The sequence below is a fragment of the Amblyomma mixtum genome, chromosome 1 (genome assembly GCF_055824585.1).
Source record: "Amblyomma mixtum isolate Tamu chromosome 1, ASM5582458v1, whole genome shotgun sequence".
Classification (NCBI taxonomy): Eukaryota; Metazoa; Arthropoda; class Arachnida; order Ixodida; family Ixodidae; genus Amblyomma; species Amblyomma mixtum.
In genome coordinates, this window is record NC_143012.1 from 217,343,470 (window position 1) to 217,363,766 (window position 20,297).

Genomic DNA, 20,297 nt, shown 5'->3' on the forward strand with positions numbered 1-20,297 from the left:
CTCGGCTACGTGAAAATATACAAGGAAGTCTGAGCTAGTTATGATAGAACATTATGCGGTGGTACCATATTGATTTCAAGACTGACGGCGAGTAGAAAAGGAATGCCACATACTGAAGAATTTCACAGTCACCGCACACTTTAAGCCGAAACGGTAAAACTTGTGGGGATCCACGTTGCCCCTCGCCCGCCGGGTGCACCCTTCTCTCTCTCGTGGCCTACCGCGGCTCTTCCTCTGGCGGCCCCCGACCTGGCCCCCGACTAGGCGCAGCGGTGGAGGGAGCGGAGGGGAGGTGCCCGCGACTACGCGTCGTCACGTGGGCAGCCCTCCTTACCCACCCCTCTCGGTTTCGGCGGCCGCGCGGGCCGCGCCCACGAGACAGTCGGATGGAGAGTTGACAGCGAGCCTTGAGAGAGAGCGGACGCGACATCAGCGGCGGCCCAGGTGACCCGAACTGTTATGTGCCTGTCTCCTGTGCCTGTGTCCTTGTGCCTGTTGCCTGCCGCTGCTGCCTGCGCGCGACCGAGGAAATACATTGGGAGATCCCAATTAAAGGTTTTGCCTGCGGGCTTATTCCTCGGAGGTGTGTTCTTCGCGGCCACAGGTGTGGTCGAGCTAGCGGAGTGGCGTTGGCCCTGAGTTCAGGGTCCGAACCGTGCCAGTAACCCCACATTTTGGCGCCCAACGTGGGGCCCCTCTGGAGTTCCAGGTGGGGTGCTAGCTCACGAAGAACAGCATGACCAGCCCGCGCTACGGGCTGCCGGACCTAATGATGTTGGCCGATGTATGCGGCGAAGCACGGGAGATCTCGAGCATCTTTTCCGTGGCCACATCTAAACCGACCGCGGATGCGGTAGCGCAAGGTCCGTCGGCCGCTATGCATGAAGCCGCAGGCGCGGCTGGCGTCCGAAATATTGCGCCAGGAGGTCCTGGTGAATACTCCGAGCTGGAGCAGCCAGATGGCTGTGGCTACAGGAGTTCCGTTCTGCTGAACGTGTCCCCAGGCGCTCCCGCAGATGCGGGTCGCGCAACTGGTTGCGCGCTGGGAGATCCCGGCCAGCAAGGAAAGCCAAAGTCAGGTGTCAGTGGCTTCCAAACGCTCCGCTATGTCTCAGGCGCGTCCGCAGATGCGGTTCGCAAACCGAGTTTCCACCCAGGAGATCCTGGACTGCTCGTTGAGCCATTGCCAGTTGGCGTCGGCTACTCGCTCCTTTCAACTCCTGCGCACGCATTCAGACCAGGTGGTCTAACTGCGTCGACGCCCGCAGATGCGGGCAGCGCTCCCCACCAGATGGCAGAGGGTGACGCAGCGCACCTTGCTCCGGGAGGTCCCGAGCACCACTACAAGCCACCGCCAGTTGGCGAAGGCAACCCTTTTCCCGCCTCAGACAAAAGCTGGCCAGTTGGCCCCGCTCTAACTACGCGCGCAAATGTGGGACGCGCACCCAGCCAGGTGGCTGAAGAGCGCGCAGTGTGTCCGGCGGAAGGAGAGAACATCGCAAACGTCCTCGCAAACGCTTTGCAGCAGATGTTGCAATTAGCGCGCTCGCCCGGCCCTCGGATCGGAGTGCCGATACCGAATTACAGTGGCTACAGCGACAAGCAAAGTGCGAATGACTTTCTGCTGGCCCTGCGCCGGTACGAGCTAGCGAGTGACCTGAGCGAGAGCGAGATTCTGAGACGAGTTCTCCCCGTCGCACTCGTTGATCAAGCCGCCCGGTGGTACCAGTTGGTTGACCACACAGCAGGCAACATGGCTGACTTTCGACGCTTGTTCAGGGAGGAGTTCCTTCCATACGATTACAAGCTGCGTATGCGACGAGAGCTTGAACTGCGGACACAGGCCCCGGATGAATCGCTGGTCGAGTTCGTACGAGCGATGCAAGAGCTGTATGAATATGCAGACCCAGGAGCTCCGAGTTCGGAGCGAGTGGAACGTGTCATCCGGCAGAGCCATCCGACATTTTCCCTCTACTTGAGGGGCTGCAGATGCAGCGATATGAACGAGCTTGCCATTGAAGCGCGCCGAATCCAGGCTCAAATTTCAGCGGCCCGTAAATACCGGCCCCCACCGCCGGCTGAGGAGTGCCTCGAGCCAAGGTGTGCCTGGAGCGGCGTTGCAGCGGTAAGGGGTGAGATCACTCCCACGGCAGGTGCGTTCACGAACGAGCGGATGCCGTTCGAAATATCGGATCGTGCTCTGGATCCCTACAGGTACGGGCTGCGGAGTGCTGATACACAACCCCCGGAGATCTGCGGGGTACCGCGACAAAAGCCCACACCTGCTCAGAAAGCACCCACGGAGATCCGTGTACGGCTGGATGGCCGAGGTGCCACTGAGACCCCCCGAGCGTCGCAGCGAGAAGCATGGAGATCTGTGCGCTGCTTTAATTGTGGCCAGAATGGTCACATAGCCAGACACTGCCCCTCGAGATCGGGAAACGAGGCAGGCCGCCGGTAGCAGCACCGGCGGAGGCTACCAACGCTCGGGAGCCCATCCCCGTCACGTCCGTATTCAAAGTTGGAGAACCAACTAACACGCCTGCTCCTTTCATGGACCTCGCAGTTGCGGGGAGAACCTTTAAGGCGTTGCTGGACACGGGGGCAAGCATCTCGCTAATAGGAGACGAGGTCGTTTCCCAGCTCCGGCGGAGATCCGTTCGGTTGCGACATCGAAGGACGCCACTCCAGCTAGCTAGCGGAGAAGTGCGGTCCTGCGGTGACGTTCGCCTCGCAGTGCGCTGGAATCAGCTTGTGCGCAGAATGCGTTTCGTTCACCTGCCTGGTCTCACAGTGCCAGTTATTCTAGGCCGAGAGTTCTTGGCGAAAACTGGACTGGTTGTAGACATCGCCCGTGGCGGATATCGGGAGAGCCCGTGCGCCCCACTGAGGCCCTTTGTCGACCCGCCGACTGCAACGAGATCGTTGTCAGAACGCACGGCCGACACGCCCGCGGAGGAGCGAAATACCTCCCACGAGTAAAGCCCGCACCGCCAAATGCCGGGATCGGCAGCAGCGGCCCGCTTCAATGCGCCCTCTCCGAGGTCGGAGAAGGGAAAGCAGGCTGTACCGACAGATGTCGGCGAGCTAAGAGACAGCGGGTTTCCCCGCCCAATGCCGAGATCGGCAGCGGCGGCCTGTCAGCACGGTTTTCCTCCGAGATCGGGGGAGAAAATGCACAACTTACTGGCAGATGCCGGTGCGCTGACACAGCTCGAACGTGACCGCCTCTTGTCGTTGTTGGATGACTTTGACGAGATATTCACGGACCAGCCGGGATGCACTAGTTTGGTGCAGCACCGCATAGATACGAGTGACGCGCTGCCCTGGAAATGTAACCCAAGGCCCGTCAGTGCTGCCAGACGGCAAGCTATCGACGAGGCGCTCCAGGAGTTGCTCGATGCTGGTCTCATATGCCGCTCTTCCAGTCCCTGGGGGTTCCCAGTGGTTCTTGTGCCGAAGAAAGATCGCACGTGGCGCTTGTGCGTTGACTATCGGCGGCTGAATGCGGTCACAAAGAAAGATGCGTACCCCTTCCCGAGAATAGACGAGATCGTCTCAAATCTCGGCGGCGCTAAGTTCTTCTCGATTCTTGACGCAAGCAAGGGGTACCTGCAGGTCGAAATGCGACCGGGCGATGAGTGCAAAACGGCCTTCACGTGTCACAGAGGTCTGTTTCACTTCACGAGAATGCCTTTCGGTTTGTCCGGAGCTCCGAGAACATTCCAAAGGCTGATGGACCGTGTACTCGGAGACGCCAGATGGCATCACGCTCTCGCATACCTGGACGATGTGATCGTCTACTCTCAAACTTTCGAGGAGCACCTCGATCACCTGAGAGATGTCCTGGGAAATCTCAGGGCGGCTGGCATCACGCTCAATCCCGCAAAGGTGCAAATCTGCCAGGCTCAGGTGAGCTTGCTTGGATATCGAGTAAAACGGGGACAGGTGTCTCCTGATCCAGAGAAGCTTCGGGGGATCCTGGAGTTTCCTGCGCCTAAAGATGTGAGCGGTGTTCGCCGTTATCTTGGCATGGTGGGATACTATCGCCATTTCATTCCTAACTGTGTGCGACTGCAAGCGCCCTTGGCAAGATTGCTAAGAAAGTCTTCTCCGTGGATATGGGGAGACGAGCAGGAAAAGAGCTTTCATCAGCTCTCGCGCGCTATCGCTGAGACGGCGGCTTTGAAGCTGCCCGACCTGAACCGCCCATTTGTTATCCAGACAGATGCCTGTGATATCGGGGTGGGAGCAGTACTCCTTCAGATGGAGGGGCATGAACTCCTACCTGTGGCATTTGCGAGCCGTGCCCTGACGCCGGCAGAACGCAATTACTCAGCGACAGAAAAGGAATGCCTGGCCATCATCTACGCACTTCGAAGGTTCGAGATGTACGTAGAGGGAACAAAGTTCACGGTCGAGACCGACCATATGGCCTTAACCTGGCTGAAACGCCTGCGTGAGCCCAGCGGGAGGCTTGCGCGATGGGCCCTGACACTGCAACGCTTCGAGTTCGAAGTGCGTTACCGCAAAGGCACTGCAAATGTAGTCGCCGATGCGCTGTCACGGGCGCCGGTCACTGACACCCAACCGGCCGGCCAGGACGAGGAGGAGGCAGAGTGGCAACTGTCTCCCCCTCTGCGGAAGGAGCTCGTTGCGGGGAGTGCCCCGTTTTCGAAGCCCCGAGAGCACGTGCACCTCGTTGGAGCGGGGATCCCTCTCGAGGTTGCGTTCAGCAGAGAAGAGCTTGTCAAGGCTCAGCAGGAAGACTCATTCTGTCAGGAGTTGATCAATAGTCTTAGTGAAGAGACAGACACTCCGACGAGTCAGGCCAAATTGCGCTGTGAAGCCACTGGTAGTGTGGTTGGCGCTAACTCTAGTGTCGCTGGTATTGCGGCGAGTGAGTTGGAGAACTTCCTGCTGGACCGTGATGGAGCTTTGCTAAAATACGTGCCAGGCAAAGAGGCCTCGGATGAGAGTTTCAAAGCCGGTATTCCGCGCAAACTGCGGCGCGCCGCTATGCGGCACTATCACGACGCAGACGGTCACGGGAGCGCTCCAAAGACATGGCAGAAGCTTTGTCGGTTTGCTACCTGGCCGGGAATGAAGGCTGACGTATGTAGATATGTACGAACATGCCACGTATGCCAAGAGAGAAAGCCTAGAGGTGGAAAGGCACCCGGCTTACTCCAACCCGTCATAAGCACCAAACCCTGGGAGATCCTGGCGTGCGATTTGATGGGGCCGCTGCCGCGCAGCAAACGAGGGTACAAATACGTGCTGGTAGTCACGTGTCACTTCAGTGGGATCGCTGAATTGTACCCGCTGCGAAAAGCGACTGCCCGGGAGATCCTGGCAAAGCTGTGTGAAGTGTTTTGCCGCTACGGCTTCCCAAAGCGGCTGATCACTGACAATGCCACGTATTTCACATCGAAAGTTTTCCGTGATACGTGTGCAGCAATGGGTGTCCGGCAGCAGAAAACCACGTGCTACCATCCCCAGTCCAATGTGAGCGAGCGCCGAAATCGAGATATCAAGCCGCTCCTGGGCGCATATGCGAGATCGCACAATGATTGGGACGAGCACTTGGACGCCATCTCCTTCGCTCTGCGCACGAGCACAAATCGCTCGAACGGCTTCACGCCGGCTTTTCTCATGTTTGGCAGAGAGCTGAACACGCCTATGGACACAATTCTCATGGAAGGGTCGGAGAGTGTCCGCGAAGTCACGGCAGATGTTGACGACTACGCAAGGCGATTGCGCGAGCGTTTGGCAAATGCCATTAAGGAGGCGAACCGCAGCCGCGCGAAGGCCAGGGCAAGTCAAAAGGCCACTTATGATCGCGCACACAGAGACGTGGACTTTCAGATGGGAGACCTCGTTCTCAAGCGCAATCACGCACTCAGTGATGCAGCCGCAGGTTTCGCGGCCAGTCTAGCGCCCAAATGGGTGGGACCCTTCCTGATCGCTGAGAAGCTTTCGCGGCTCAACTACCGGCTGAAAGACCCGAGATCGGGCCGAATCAGCGGACCCATTCACGTGGGAGAGCTGAAACAGTACTTCCAGAGGGAGGTTGCTGTGGAAGCAGAAACGCCACCCGCGCAAGATTGCGCCGAGGCGAGCGAAGCCCAGAGAGATCTCTACAGGCATCGCTATAATACCCGAAGCCAGCGAGCTCGCTGGGGCAACGGGAGAATGCCGAAAGCGTGAGATCACGCACATGGCGGCGTCGGTTGCCAAAACAGCTCGAGATCGAGCAAACGGCGAAGGAACGCCAGACGCGCGAGATCGCGCACGGTGGACCTCATGCAAGGAGATCCTTGCCCCCGACGTCACAATATCCGAACTGGGCGAGATCGCCGAATGTGACCCATGCCGACCACGGCAAAGCCTGGTGCGAGGGGTCTCGTGCCCACCCTGCCTGTGTGGATACACAAGCCGGTGTAGTTCCTGTGCCCGGAACCGTGCAAGACGCCCGCTCGGAGGAGCCGAGCCCCCTCCGGCTGCCCTGATTTACGGCCCTGGCTTCAGCGACGGCACGGAGAGCGGCGCGCGGCCGGGGTCGAGCCGCCGAACTTCGCCCCCACACCATCGCACGGGGCATCGGCGGCGGTTCCGGAGCAGCACGGGGCGAGCTGACGACGGGCGGCCTGAACGCGGAGCAGGCCGGCTTTCGCGGGCGCCATCCTGGTCTGGCCCGCGCCCCAGGCGCAGAGCTACCATCCCGGGGCCCAGTCTCCGGAAAGGCGGCATGGACCTGCTGATCCGCCGAGTTCGCTTCAGCGGGTGGAGGTCACTATTGAGAGAGGGAGGGTGTGGGGATCCACGTTGCCCCTCGCCCGCCGGGTGCACCCTTCTCTCTCTCGTGGCCTACCGCGGCTCTTCCTCTGGCGGCCCCCGACCTGGCCCCCGACTAGGCGCAGCGGTGGAGGGAGCGGAGGGGAGGCGCCCGCGACTACGCGTCGTCACGTGGGCAGCCCTCCTTACCCACCCCTCTCGGTTTCGGCGGCCTCGCGGGCCGCGCCCACGAGACAGTCGGATGGAGAGTTGACAGCGAGCCTTGAGAGAGAGCGGACGCGACATCAGCGGCGGCCCAGGTGACCCGAACTGTTATGTGCCTGTCTCCTGTGCCTGTGTCCTTGTGCCTGTTGCCTGCCGCTGCTGCCTGCGCGCGACCGAGGAAATACATTGGGAGATCCCAATTAAAGGTTTTGCCTGCGGGCTTATTCCTCGGAGGTGTGTTCTTCGCGGCCACAGGTGTGGTCGAGCTAGCGGAGTGGCGTTGGCCCTGAGTTCAGGGTCCGAACCGTGCCAGTAACCCCACAAACTGCGCTAGCTGCGCAACTTACACTCCTTGTGACGAAAGCTTAGTTCGTGCGAAGAACTGCGCTGGCATCCCTTTGCAGTTAATCTCTAAAGGAGTGATGGCTTCTCTTTATGGGAATAATTGCTGTGGAAACTGTCTTTAAAGGAGTAATGATTTATCCTTCACGGACAATATGTTCAGTGGTGTCTAGTAAAGGTCTTCTTTCTCTTATGTGTTCCTTCTATTTTGCGCTGTTTTTCATCATGCTCATCCATCAAGTTGTCCAATCTTCTGCTTTGCTGTGTATTCAGTCTATGAAACGGGACCTTCTTTCGCAGTTCTTTTTACGAGATTAATAATTTTGTGGTGTATGGGGTTTAATGTCCCAAAGCGCCTCAGGCTACGAGGGCTGCCGTAGTGGAGGGCTCCGGATGATATTGCCACGTTTCCACAAGCTGCCGTTGGGAGGCTGCTCTTCGCAAGTCGCGTGCACCGGCGAGTGAAAGAAGAAGATCGGTTCCGGCCTCCTCTGGGTGCTCTTGGCTTGCTCTCCGGTGCCGTCCACGTCAACACCCCATTAAAGCCTTTCGGTTACGAGCCCCAACGGCTACGTAACAATATCGACCACCTGGGGTTCTTTAACCTGTACCGACAAGGCACAGTACACAAGCCTCTTGCATAATAATTTTGGCAACGTTGTAGGTATCGAAGTGGATGATAGGTTCTATTTAAATGGCTAATGGGGGTGGGAACACAACAAATTCAAGAGACTAATGAGTTCTCGACAAAGGACTAATGCAGTTTCTGGCAGCGTAGCCCTCAAAGAGAATACAGATTACTCTTTTAGGGGCGATAGACTCCAGCAGCGTACTGAGTTCCCGAAAGACTGCTATGGTGTAGTACTTAGTCTATTCTTGTTACGAGCGCTTTCTGAGCGCTCCCAACGCACCTGGTAGAGCGTGGGCACCACAATGTATTCCATGGTGGGGATGAGGGAGAGAGCGCCTTTAAACTCGAGCTCCGAGACAAGCATCTCAACTCGTGTGGGTGGCTTGGCGGCCATGACGCTGTGGTGCAGCTTAAGTGCCGTCACGAGGACCTTGAGGAAACTATTGTCCATGTCCACGTTCACGTCTGGCTTATTGTAGTCGACGCTGGTCACGTTGAAGGCCCTGCCCGCGATTACGTGCACAGACAGCTTCGACAGCGCCGCCGCAGTCTTGTTCCGGGTGACCTCCTGCGCATGAACAAACCAAGGCAACCACAGCAAGCTGGTGCCACTTTTTAAGACCAGCCTGTACACAGCACAAAAAGATCAGGGGGAATATCCAATAAGTGTGAAAACATTGATAACTGGTTCGATTCAACACGGACGCCTGTGAAGATACTTTTAACAATTGTGCCGCCGCGGTGGCTCAGTGCTTATGGTGCTCGGCTGCTGACCCAAAAGACGCGGGTTTGATCCCAGCCGCGGCGGCTGGAATTTCTTTGGAGGAGAAATTCTAGAGGCCCGTGTACTGTGCGATGTCAGTGCACGTTAAAGAACCCCAGGTGGTCGAAATTTCCGGAGCCCTTCACTACGGCGTCTCGCATAGCCTTAGTCACTTTGGGACCTTAAACCCCATAAAACCAAAACCAACTTTTAACAATTGTAGGCAAAACGCAATATATCGGCAGCGCTGCGCAATAAACTAGAAAAATGCTGCAATTTCGTAAACCTGAATATAAATTACCTTTTTCCTTTTGGTGCGGACTGTGCACACTTGACCAATCTAAGCAAAAATGATGCAGCGTTGTTAAAATCAATAGCGGCTCTGCGCAGGGACGAGAACACGCACAAACAAGGAGGCGATATATCCTTTGCTCTCCTACCCATGTTTCTCTAGTTACATAAGCTTTTGCAGTACGTGTGCACGTTTTACAGCGTGAGTCGTTATCGGGAGCCAACCACCAAACCGTCGCGTGGATGAAGCCCGTCCAAGGTCATCGATTGGAGAGGCCAGGAGAGAAAGGTGAGATAATGAACTAAGGGGCGACGGTCGGAGAAAGGGGGGAAGAAATATGGGACGGAAATCGAGGGGCCCTGCTGCAGGCAGAGAGAGTGAAAGAAGAGAGAAGTGTAGCGATAGCTATCGGAGCCGCGATAACCACCTGCTATGTGAGCCGATGTAATCGATTCGGTGTTTCTCTCTGTCTCCGGTCGACTGCAGCTCGGAAGCGAAGTGCTCGGCGAGAGGGTGCTCTGCCCAAGATTCCCTCTGCGGACGACCGGAGAAATAAAATAACAAGCGGGAACACCAGCGAGACTCACGGTCGACAAAACCCAGTTGTACTAGCTGCTGAGCGAGCAGCAGATCGGTGGCGTAGCTAGACCGAGGCACGCCGGGCGACGATGACCTCGCAGCAGCGCGAGCGAAACTTGAACTTCCAGAAGTGCTGTTTTGGACGAGGTTCGTTCTAGGAGGGCTGCGCTGGAGCGATAACTCAGGAAGCGTCACCTCAAAGCGGTCGCCGCCGCCGCTGCCGCGGCATCTGCTCTAGGAAGGAGAGTCGTATTTCGTTTCCGTCACTGCCGGAGTGAGCTGGAACCCATAGCAGTCTAACTGATCCTGAATTTTGTGGCGGTAATTTGGGTAGAATTTTGAATGTGTATTCCTTACGGGGCCTTTCGCAAAGCTCCGTATTTAAGTTTTAGAGTCGCTTATTATAGTTTTGGAATTGGCTGCAGCAATAGCCGTAGCTATGGCAGATTGTTCTACTTCTGATGGGTGGGTCATATTTCTAATTCAGGCGCCACTGAGCAGTTTTCTCGTGTGATCGACTAGCACTATAGAAAAAGTATTTTGGCTGGAGTATGCCGGTTCTCAGGTAGAGGTTTGACTTGTAGCTGTTTGCGCATGTGATCTGGAATGTTTCGATAGAGCTGATGTGTATTCTGATATCCTCTGCAGGCTTTTTCTAACGTAAATCGACCTGTCGGCGTTGAGGGAAGCCTTTTGTACTGGGATGTTATATGAGCTTCTATTAGCTCTTGAATAATATTGCGGATTTCTAGCTGCAGATGCTTGTCTCTGCTAGTCTAGTGGGGAAGGTTTATTGACATTTTCATTGCCCTTTTACAGGCTTCAAGGATCAATATGTTTATGTCCTCTAGTTCCTTAGTTATGAGCGGCAGGTAAGGGGCCGAGTATATAATTCTGCTATGCAATTCTGCGGGAAGCTATGTAAGAGTCTTCTAGTGTTTTCCTAGGAGTGCTTTCTTTACAAGTGCTTTAGAAGTGTAAGTGCTTCTAATGCTTCCTTTCATTTCCGTTTTTCGATTCGGTATTGTTAGGATTAGGAATGCTACTTGGTTTAAGATGGATTATAAGTTGTCTAGGGTGGTGAGGTGTTTCCCATCCGCTTGGATGATTGATCATCCCCGAGATTCTGACGTGTTTAACTTCTAGAACCGCGTGGGAGTCGGTCTTAATTCTGACTGAGGTTCCCGTTTTCTTGCTTTTGGCGGGTCGAATCTTGAGCTGCTGCGACTTTTCTGACTAAATCTGTAAGCGTCCTCTAGCCCTATGAAAGTAGCTTTTTGGAGGTTTTATTAGCATGCTTAGCATGGAAAATCACGTGCTAAGTATGAAAAGCGCAATGGACCTAATATATCAAACACTCAATCAAATAAACACAAGTCTAAACCGTACAACTCCCAGACAACACCACTATGGCAGAAGGCAGCCAAATAACAATTGGCAATGAAACAGCAGGGTGTTTCGTCACGAAAAAGCAGACCTTCAACTACATCTCACAAAACACGTCACACATTCCTTCTTTTATAGCGATTTAGGAACCGCGAGGGAGGTTAAAAATGCTAGGTTACATAACGATAGTCCCTCCCAATAATGATAAACACTAGGTTGCCACACATGCACAGAAACTGCTTTTTCCTACAATACGACCTGGGAGACAGAGATCTAGACATAGACATAGACATAGACATAGAGATCTTTATCGAACGCCCTACTCTCTGAACCAAGACTTCTCTATATGTACTTAACCTCTCAAGCAACCACAAAGCAAAATACCCAACTACAGTAGAAGTTATTTTCAAAGACAAAACACATAGAAAACCAACACTCCCTCTTTGTTAGAAGATGGTTTCAAGCTCAACGTTCAATGGGGATACAAGTACACGCAAGTCAAGGGAAGGAAATTTGTAGAATATTGCCAACAGAATTACATAACCATCTACATCGATGGGGATTACCCAACTAAAGTCAAAAATAGTGTGGAGAACAACACATGCGCCGACTTAAAACATTGCGAATCAGTATTGCAGACCTCAAGTGCCACAACACGGGTCAATATCTAGGAAATAACGATTACAGCATAGAAACCTAACGAGAGAAATATTTTTTTTTGGTACATTAAATCTAGGCTGACGGCAGATGTACTGTTCTTGCTTCAACTTATGACGGCGACGGAAACTCTATCAGCTCGAAAGGAGACGGAAGGCTTGCAGGTTGTGAGAGTGACCGCTCTTTGACTGGCTGGAAATTGCCCCGTCAGCTTCACCATGAAACTTCATACCTGGCCGCGAAGAAGGGAATTAGGCAGCTTAGTTAAGGTAAGATGGTGTTATTAGTTAAGGTAGTATCCGGAGGGCCATATGTGTGCTCATTGTGTGCATAAAGATACTGGAAATTCCAATGAAGCAAGAATTCTTAAATGCCGGTTTAAATTGCAAGCAAAACTACAAAAAAAAATGCTCCGAGATTTCTAGGCAGCTACCGAGAGGAAGAAATGAGAGCTTCTGGATTTGACTTTCATCTACTTTCTCCTGAGAATGCCTACTCCCAAGCACAGGGGGTTATGCTGCCACAGATTAGCCGTCAGGTGTGAGCGATCTGAAGGCGACCGCATTTTCCCAATAAACCATAGGCAACGATGGCTACTCGCAGTTTTGCTTGGGATAGGCAAGCATTCGCTGCGTCCACGAACGCTGCATGGCTAACTAGGATTATTAGGAGGCCTTAACACAAAACGCATTGATTAGTAAGTAACGAGTCACCCACTCCCCCATCCCTCACCTTCACATATTACACACCCTCCGGACCATCCCACTGAACACATTCATGAGTTAGCGCGCCTACACCTCTACCACTATACCACAATTGATCTGATCCGTCTGCACCAACTACACTTCGCCATATGCAAATTTGGAGCACAATCTTTTTTACTATTTTCAAGCCGTAATCTCCTCATAACCATAACATCGTCTCCCCAATTTGTGGGAGTGGTTGTCGCTGTTTACCACCGCCGACCATAACCCTCGCCGTGGCCCTCATTGAGCATAATTTCGGCGTGGTTCTTTTGGCAGAGGAACACCTACAAACTTCTTATCGCACCCGCCCATGAAGTATTCTTCTCTCTCTCTCATGTCTGCTCCATACAGTACCACGCTGGCGCACCTCCATCCAGACAAACGCATCCCGGTCCTCGCTGACGGACTCCTGCATGGCACCAAGGATGTCCTGGAGTACGCCGACGCTCCGAGGCTCGGCGAGGTGTCGTGCTGCCATGAAGGCCCACGTGAGCGTCAGACACTTGTACGTGAAGCCGAGGCAGTACATAGCCTTGTACACTTCGCTCTGAGCTATCGTGTCCTTCATGGACAGGATGTACACCACGTCTGCCTCCAGGCTGGTGGCAAGGTAGAAGGCCGCTTTGCGCAAGCCGCGTTTAACCACCATCTGCGTGAGTTCACAGAGCAGGAGAAACAGATATATGGTGTGGAACGTTCACAGTATCTAAATTTTGAGGTTAAGTATGCAAAGTATGTAAAGGGTATAGTAACCAATAGAAAGTGTGTAAACCGCACAAAAAGAGGTTTGTAATAAGGGAGTAATTACTCATTGGCATCCACCCGAGCGCAGCCATACGGCTACAAAGGAAAGCTATACAGCTTCCTCAGAAACTTCGTAGTTAAAGAAAAATTCGTCCTGGTCCGGGGTCCTGGTCTTTAACTACGAAGTTTCTGAGAAAGCTGTTTAGCTTTCCTTTGTAGCCGTATAGCTGCGCTCGGGTGGATGCCAATGAGTAATTACTCCCTTATTACAAATCTACTCCACCTTCGGGGATTCCCCTAAACATTTGACTAAAAAGAGGTTTCACCAGCAGTCTGTGAAACGAAGTTTTTTTTCCCGGAATTTTCATTATGCACTGTAAAGCGTTTTACATAAATGAAAATTCATTTCAAATAAAACGTCCGCAAGGTGCATGTGCCGGAGTGATGACCTCTGGACTAACTTCGAACACATGGGGCTCTTCGACTTGCACTGATGTCACGCAGGACACGAGTGTTTTTGCATTTCGCCTCCACCAAAACGCGGTTGCCGCTCCCTGAGATCGTTCAGACGACGTTTCGCTCTCTTTTCAGAAGCTTTAGGCTCAAGAGCCGAACATCGACCCCGTGTAGCGGGTGCCGAGGAGACCACAATTCGTGACATCACAAATTTCACTGCTGAGGAAAGATAGCCTCCTGGCACATTGATGGAAAGCGCATGTGCGCACAGAACATATCAGAAAGACTGTCTGCTTTATGCACGCGGTAGCAACACGAAATGTGTAGCAGTCGTTTGGTGTGTCTGTGATGCATTGCAATTACCATAATACATATTTTTACGGTAGCAGCACCTTGGTTCGTAATAAGCGAACGTTCGTTATATCTGCTCCCGTTATGAGTGGGCTCGACTGTGCTGCACTTAGGTCTGTTCCAGCAAGAAAAGAACTGTAGTGCAACCAAGACGTACACAATAGAAGACCACACAGGACTAGCGTTAGTCCTGTGTGGTCCTCTCTTGTGTACGTCTTGGTGGCGCTACAGTTGTTTTCTTACAACATGCACCATCTAGCCCAACAGAAAGTTCTTCTAAACCGTCTGTTCGAGTGGCCGCAGTGTCGGACATCTGCGTGCACTTCACCTGCATAGCCTTTTTGAAGAGTTCGCTTCCCTGCGTGATGATCTCGTCCCCGGGCTCAAGTACGGTGACCTCTCGCTGCGAGCTCTTGAAGGCGAGCACCCACTGTTCGGGCGACACACCAGACACCATGCGGGCCACGACATTCCGCAGGGGAAGCTGCTCCTCTTTCATCGGAAGGCTGCCGAAGATGTCGGCCACCTTGGCGTCGATTTCCGACAGCAGTTTGAGGTCGGCCGCTACATCCTTGCGGCCCCCGAACTTTCATGGTGCAGAAGGAGGTCAAGCAAACAGTGAGAATCTAAGAGATGCTGGGCTCTTGTCGCTTCACAAGCAGATCTGCCACTGCTCGTTAAAATGGAAATTGATGTTGTACCTTTACGAGTTCCTTTCATGACGAAATGACCCGCCGCGGTGGCTTAGCGGTTACGGCGCTCGGCTGCTGACCCGAAAGACGCGGGTTCGATCCCGGCCGTGGCGGCTGAGTTTCGATGAAGGCGAAATTCTAGAAGCCCGTGTACTGTGCGATGTCAGTGCACGTTAAAGAACCCCAGGTGGTCGAAATTTCCGGAGCCCTTCACTACGGCGTCCCTCATAGCCGGAGTTGTTTCGGGACGTTAAACCACAATAAACCAATAAACCAAACCAATCATGACGAAATGAATAAGAAAAAAAGTATGTCAAAGAATTTGATTTGATTTATTGGGGTTTAACGTCCCGAAGCGACTCAGGCTATGAGGGACGCCGTAGTGAAGGGCTCCGGAAATTTCGACCACCTGCAGTTTTTTAACGTGCACTGACGTCGCACAGCACACGGGCCTTTAGAATTTCGCCTCCATCGAAATTCAGCCGCCGCGGCCGGGATCGAACCCGCGTTTTTCGGGCCAGCAGCCCAGCGTCGTAACCACTGAGCCACCGCGGCGGGTCATATGTCGAAGAAGTTCCGGTAGTTGTCGTCAGTGCGGCTGTATTTCTCTTGTTACCACGGAACAAAAAACTACGGCAGGAATTTCTGCGTAACAACATGTAATTCTGTCGTAACACGTTTTGAAGAAAAAAACAAGCAGAATAAGTTCTCCATTCATGATAGGTGAAAAACAACCTTACTTTGTGACTAGCTTTATGACGGCATAAAGGTACATTCTGCGTTTGTAGTACTATCTTAGGGTCATTCCATGCCAAACGAACGCGAGTCTGCGCTCGGCCCCACTCAATCTTTTGCGTAAAATAGGTGGCTCTTTATTGAACCGTCTGAAGTAATTACCCTGAATAAGTTTGGGGAAAAAAGTTTCTTGGCCATGTGACAGTCCTTTGAATTTCTCAGACGAGTTGAAAAGTTTCTCAGGTATTTTACTTCTGCGCTCGAAAAGTTTTTATAGAAAATGCACATGCATTCGAGTTTTTTATCAGAAAGCTCGGAGTTTTCAGCATGAGGTTTTTTGCGTTGTTTTAATTCATTACTTTACCCCAATAAGCAGAATTTATGCTGTTTATGAGAAAATCTTTTGCGACATTCGTGGGAAACATTTTGTTATTCAGCGGCTTTCTGCTGCATGTACGACCTCATGAAATGGTTTAAACTATATTACAGCTCAATAAAGTTAAGAAAAAATGTTGAACTTTCGTACAGAGGCGTTCCTAGTAAAAATATCGAATGTACCCCGACTGGCAGCTGGTTTCATTGTAGTTTTGCTCAATGAATTTTATCCGAGCCATTTTTGTTTTAAGCGAGAAAAAATATTGAAGTCCAGCGCCGCACCTCAAGCCGTGATTTCCCCGTACTGCCGCTCAATTGCAGAACACGGCCATGGCGCCACTCAGAATTCCATGTTGGTTTTAATTCCATGTTGGTTGAGTGAATATGATTACCTCAGGAAGCAGACGTTTCGTATTCACCTGCTGCCAACCACCTTTCAGCCAGAACTGACGCAATTATCTTTGCTCTCAAGTTTTGTAACTGTAGTTGTTCACCTAATAAGGAATATGCAATTTTAAAGTAGAAATGTTATAGCGCAAACAATGACACGGACAAGACAGACGAGGATAAGGACAAATTATGGTCGTCAAGCACTGTCTTTTCAAGTTAGCAGAATTCTCAATAGAAGAGATATAAATATGAATTACAGTAAACCCTTCACCACTTTCAAAAATGAATGTTTGGTTTCGTTTGGTTTATGGGGTTTAACGTCCCAAAGCGACTAAGGCTATGAGAGACGCCGTAGTGGAGGGCTCGGGAAATTTCGACCAGGGAGCTCTTCTCTGTAGCGATGTCACCTATAGCAATCGCTAAAATTTCTCATGCAAGCATGTTGTAGTCCATTTTTTTTTGTTCGCAGTTACTGATTCGGTATTCGCATCTCTGTACTCTTGTTTGTGCTTATATGTCCATAATGCCTAGTTTTTCAGTAGGCTAGAATAAGCCTTAAGTAGAACTTTGTTATTTGATGTAGTGTTTCATGTATGTCTTGGTCTTTGTTTCTTATCTATATACTCATCGTACATTTATGATGCAAATTTTTTTCAAGCGCTTCTGTCTTTTTTTGCTGAGTGTGTATGTATTTTCCTCTGTATGTATTTTCTTCCGTATGTATTTCCTCTATATAACGCTTACTTTTGTGCCTACTTTTCTTTGATTTTGTTTTTTTTTCATCCTTATCAACGATACTATTTTGTACCGGCCCGCCGGACTTTATAATTTGTAATTTGTGTGTTTGTTTGTCATGTATTAGGGGGCTGAGACGCTGTCAGGCAACACTGTGCCTTTAGCCTCAGCCCCTTCTTAGGCAAACGTCTAAGCAACAAATAAAAAGAAAGAAAGAAAGAAAGGAAGAAAGAAAGAAAGAAAGAAAGAGAGAAAGAAAGAGAGAAAGAAAGAAAGGAAGAAAGAAAGAAAGAAAGAAAGAAAGAAAGAAAGAAAGAAAGAAAGAAAGAAAGAAAGAAAGAAAGAAAGAAAGGAAGAAACACACACAAGCACTAATGTGTGTGTGTTTCGTCTCTCTCGTTCGTGTCTTTGTTCGCGCTACAACATTTCTACTTCAAGATGAACTACCAACACGCCCAACAGGAAGTTTTAACGAAGTTTATTTCTTATCAGTGGGCCCATCTTTCTGTGTTTCTTCACCTTCTTCCATCTCTGACCTTCTACTGAGTCACATCGTGGACGCTACATGCCGGGCAAAACGTTACGTCTTTTGCATTCGGAAGGGGCTTGTTCCTGATGACTTAAGTGCGATCATAGCGCTTGTGTGTGTGTTTCGTCTCTCTTGACCGTGTCTTTGTTTGCGCTATAACATTTCTACTTCAAGATGAACTACCAACTCGCCCAACAGGAAGTTTTAAGGAATATGCAATGTAGTTATTATTCCAAAAAACAGAATAAATGCGTTTTGCCCTCTCAGTGGAGCAAGCAGTGAAATCAAGTGCTTTATTCCAGTGCTTTCCCATTTAATAAGGAGCAGTCTTATCTCTCTAAAGTTTGCTCCAGCGCACTTCCCGACCAGCGTGTGAGTCTCGGGAAGAGGCGAAGACTCGCAAAGGAGTGCAGTGACAACGAGGCAACCGTGGCTAGAGGTGTGGCTTTAAACTTCAATTTTTTTCCTAGGGTAAAACAAAAAAGGCTCCGATAAAAATCTCTGAGAAACATTACTATGAAACTACCTATCAATCGAGTCACATTTCATATATTTTTTAGGAACGCGTCTACGAAATTTGTGGCCTAAAGCGCGGCACAATACACTTTTTTCGAAGTTAAACATTCTTTTATGAAACATATTGTGTTGTATTCCCACGTATCACTGTAATGTCCGTTCGTTCGCGCAAGGCCGCACGAAAGGGCTGTTATCATTTTTGTTAGTGACGCGAGAAGCGACCGGACTGATCTCGATTGATCACAGCCACGAAGAGCGGCATCTACGTGTTTCCAGATTACTCTAGATGATCTCGACCTGTTATCTCGAAGTTTCCTTGCCGGCTTTAAATTGAACGATGTCGCGAGCAGCGGGCATTCGTAGTTCGACGACCGACGAGTACGTTTGTTGCTTACGCCGCCGCCGAGTGATTCAGTTTTTTTGCGGACGCAAGCCAGTCCAAATAAAGAGCTTCGTTTCCAAGACTGGTTGGTGTCTTCCTGACCGTTGGACTGCCGTCACTACAACGTGACATCTGGTGGAGCCCCTGGGCAGCACCAGTCGTCCTAGTGAAAAAGAAAGACGGCACCCTTCGCTTTTGCGTCGATTACCGCCGCTTGAACAGCATTACGAAGAAGGATGTCTACCCCCTACCCCGCATCGACGACAGATTGGATCGGCTATGCAACGCTAAGTACTTCTCATCGATGGACCTGAAGAGCGGCTACTGGCAAATTGAAGTCGACGAAAGAGATCGCGAGAAGACTGCGTTCATCACGCCAGACGGACTCTTCGAGTTCAAGGTGATGCCATTCGGCCTCTGCTCTGCCCCAGCGACGTTCCAGTGAGTAATGGATACGGTGCTCGCAGGCTTGAAGTGGCAGATGTGCCTAGTCTACTTAGATGACGTTGTTGTCTTCTCCTCAAGCTTTGAAGACCACCTCAGAGGGCTTCGAATAGTGCTGGAAACGATCAAGTCTTCAGGCCTGACACTGAAACCAGAGAAGTGCCACTTCGCCTACGAGGTTCCTTGGTCACGTCGTAAGCGAGGATGGAGTTCGGCCAGACCCCCAGAAGACGGCTGCGATCACAGAGTTTCCACAGCCAAATGACAAGAAAGCTATACGCAGATTCCTTGGATTGTGCGCTTATTACCGGCGATTCGTCAAGAACTTTTCGCGCATCGCTGAGCCTTTCCCAACTTACCAAGGCTGACGTGCCTTTTAAATGGGAAAGGCCGCAAGAGGAAGCTTTCAACGAGTGAAGCGCCGCTTACAGTCCCCTCCTGTGCTCGGGCACTTTGATGAAAACGCCGAAACCGAAGTCCATACCGATGCAAGCAGTGTGTGCTTAGGAGCGGTCCTCGTTCAGAAAAATGGCAGACAGGAGAAAGTTATCGCGTACGCTAGCCGTTCACTGTCGAGAGCCGAAGCTAACTATTCGACGACAGAGAAAGAATGTCTCGCCATTATTTGGGCCACGTCCAAATTTCGCCCCTACGTATACGGACTTCCATTCAAGGTTGTGAGCGATCAGCATGCTCTGTGCTGGCTGGCCAATTTGAAAGATCCCTCCGGCCGCCTTGCTCGTTGGTGCCTGCGTCTCCAAGAATTCGACATAACTGTATTCTACAAATCTGGCCGCAAGCATTCCGATACAGACTGCTTATCGCGAGCCCCCGTAGACGCAGCACCGGAAGAGGAAGACGACGACGCTTTCTTAAGGCCGAGTCACACTGCGGAAACAGTCAGCCAACCCGTCCGACAAAACAGTGTTTTCGTCGGGTTGGCGATCCTGTCACACCGCGTCAACACGAACAGTAGGTAAACATGTCGCAGTCTCCTGCCAGCCTGTGTTGGCCACATGTGCGCCGCTTGTTCAGAAACACCCTGCCACACCAGAAAAACCACTTCAATCGCGTTCCCCGGCGATTATCTGCCTTCGTTCGCGCGCTCTCCTCCGTGCGTGCGCACGACCGCGGAAACTGGAGACACCTTGCGCTGTCGTAGCTACTGGTGGTTTTTCAGAATATCGGACGAACCATGATCGTGCGCGGCGGCTGAGGTGCAGCCTTGCTCGATTCTTACCCGGACGACCAGCCGCCACCGCAGAGAAACCGCGCTGGATGATCGACAGGGTGAGAAAGGCGCCTGAGCGAGGCGTTTTCGAAAAGTTTATGCGAAAGAATTAAACACGGTCTACACGCGTCTACTTTCTGTGCCCTGTGTCTACTTCTACACATTTTGTGTTTTGCGCTGCTGTTCCACAATGCATTATCAACCCGGCCGGTCACTATAAATCACGCCACAATCTCGGCAGATTCATCGAGTTTGTTCCAAGCTGTCAGAGTACTAAAAAAAGGGTATAATTATACGCATCATTCTTGCAATGAAATTG

At 51.6% G+C, this 20,297-nt stretch overlaps 2 protein-coding genes across 4 annotated transcripts in view; one reads left to right on the forward strand and one right to left on the reverse strand.

Annotated features, from left to right (window-relative positions):
* The window catches only part of LOC149370897 (uncharacterized), a 33,531-nt gene that overhangs the window by 4,877 nt on the left and 8,357 nt on the right, over window positions 1–20,297 (reverse strand). Inside the window, exons 3-5 of one of the 3 annotated variants that reach the window (XM_089584201.1) lie at window positions 14,278–14,535; window positions 12,766–13,047; window positions 8,256–8,543 (exon numbers count right to left, since the gene is read on the reverse strand). In XM_089584201.1, coding sequence (XP_089440327.1) covers window positions 8,256–8,543; window positions 12,766–13,047; window positions 14,278–14,535 — 828 coding nt within the window. The remainder of the gene's footprint in view (window positions 1–8,255; window positions 8,544–12,765; window positions 13,048–14,277; window positions 14,536–20,297) is intronic. The other 2 variants (XM_089584207.1, XM_089584215.1) reach the window with 2 other exon arrangements.
* Window positions 1,432–8,122, forward strand: LOC149370898 (uncharacterized). Its single transcript, XM_089567846.1, has 2 exons — window positions 1,432–2,377; window positions 8,108–8,122. The coding sequence occupies exons 1-2, from the start codon at window positions 1,529–1,531 to the stop codon at window positions 8,120–8,122; spliced, it is 864 nt and encodes a 287-aa protein (XP_089423972.1). The 5' UTR covers window positions 1,432–1,528.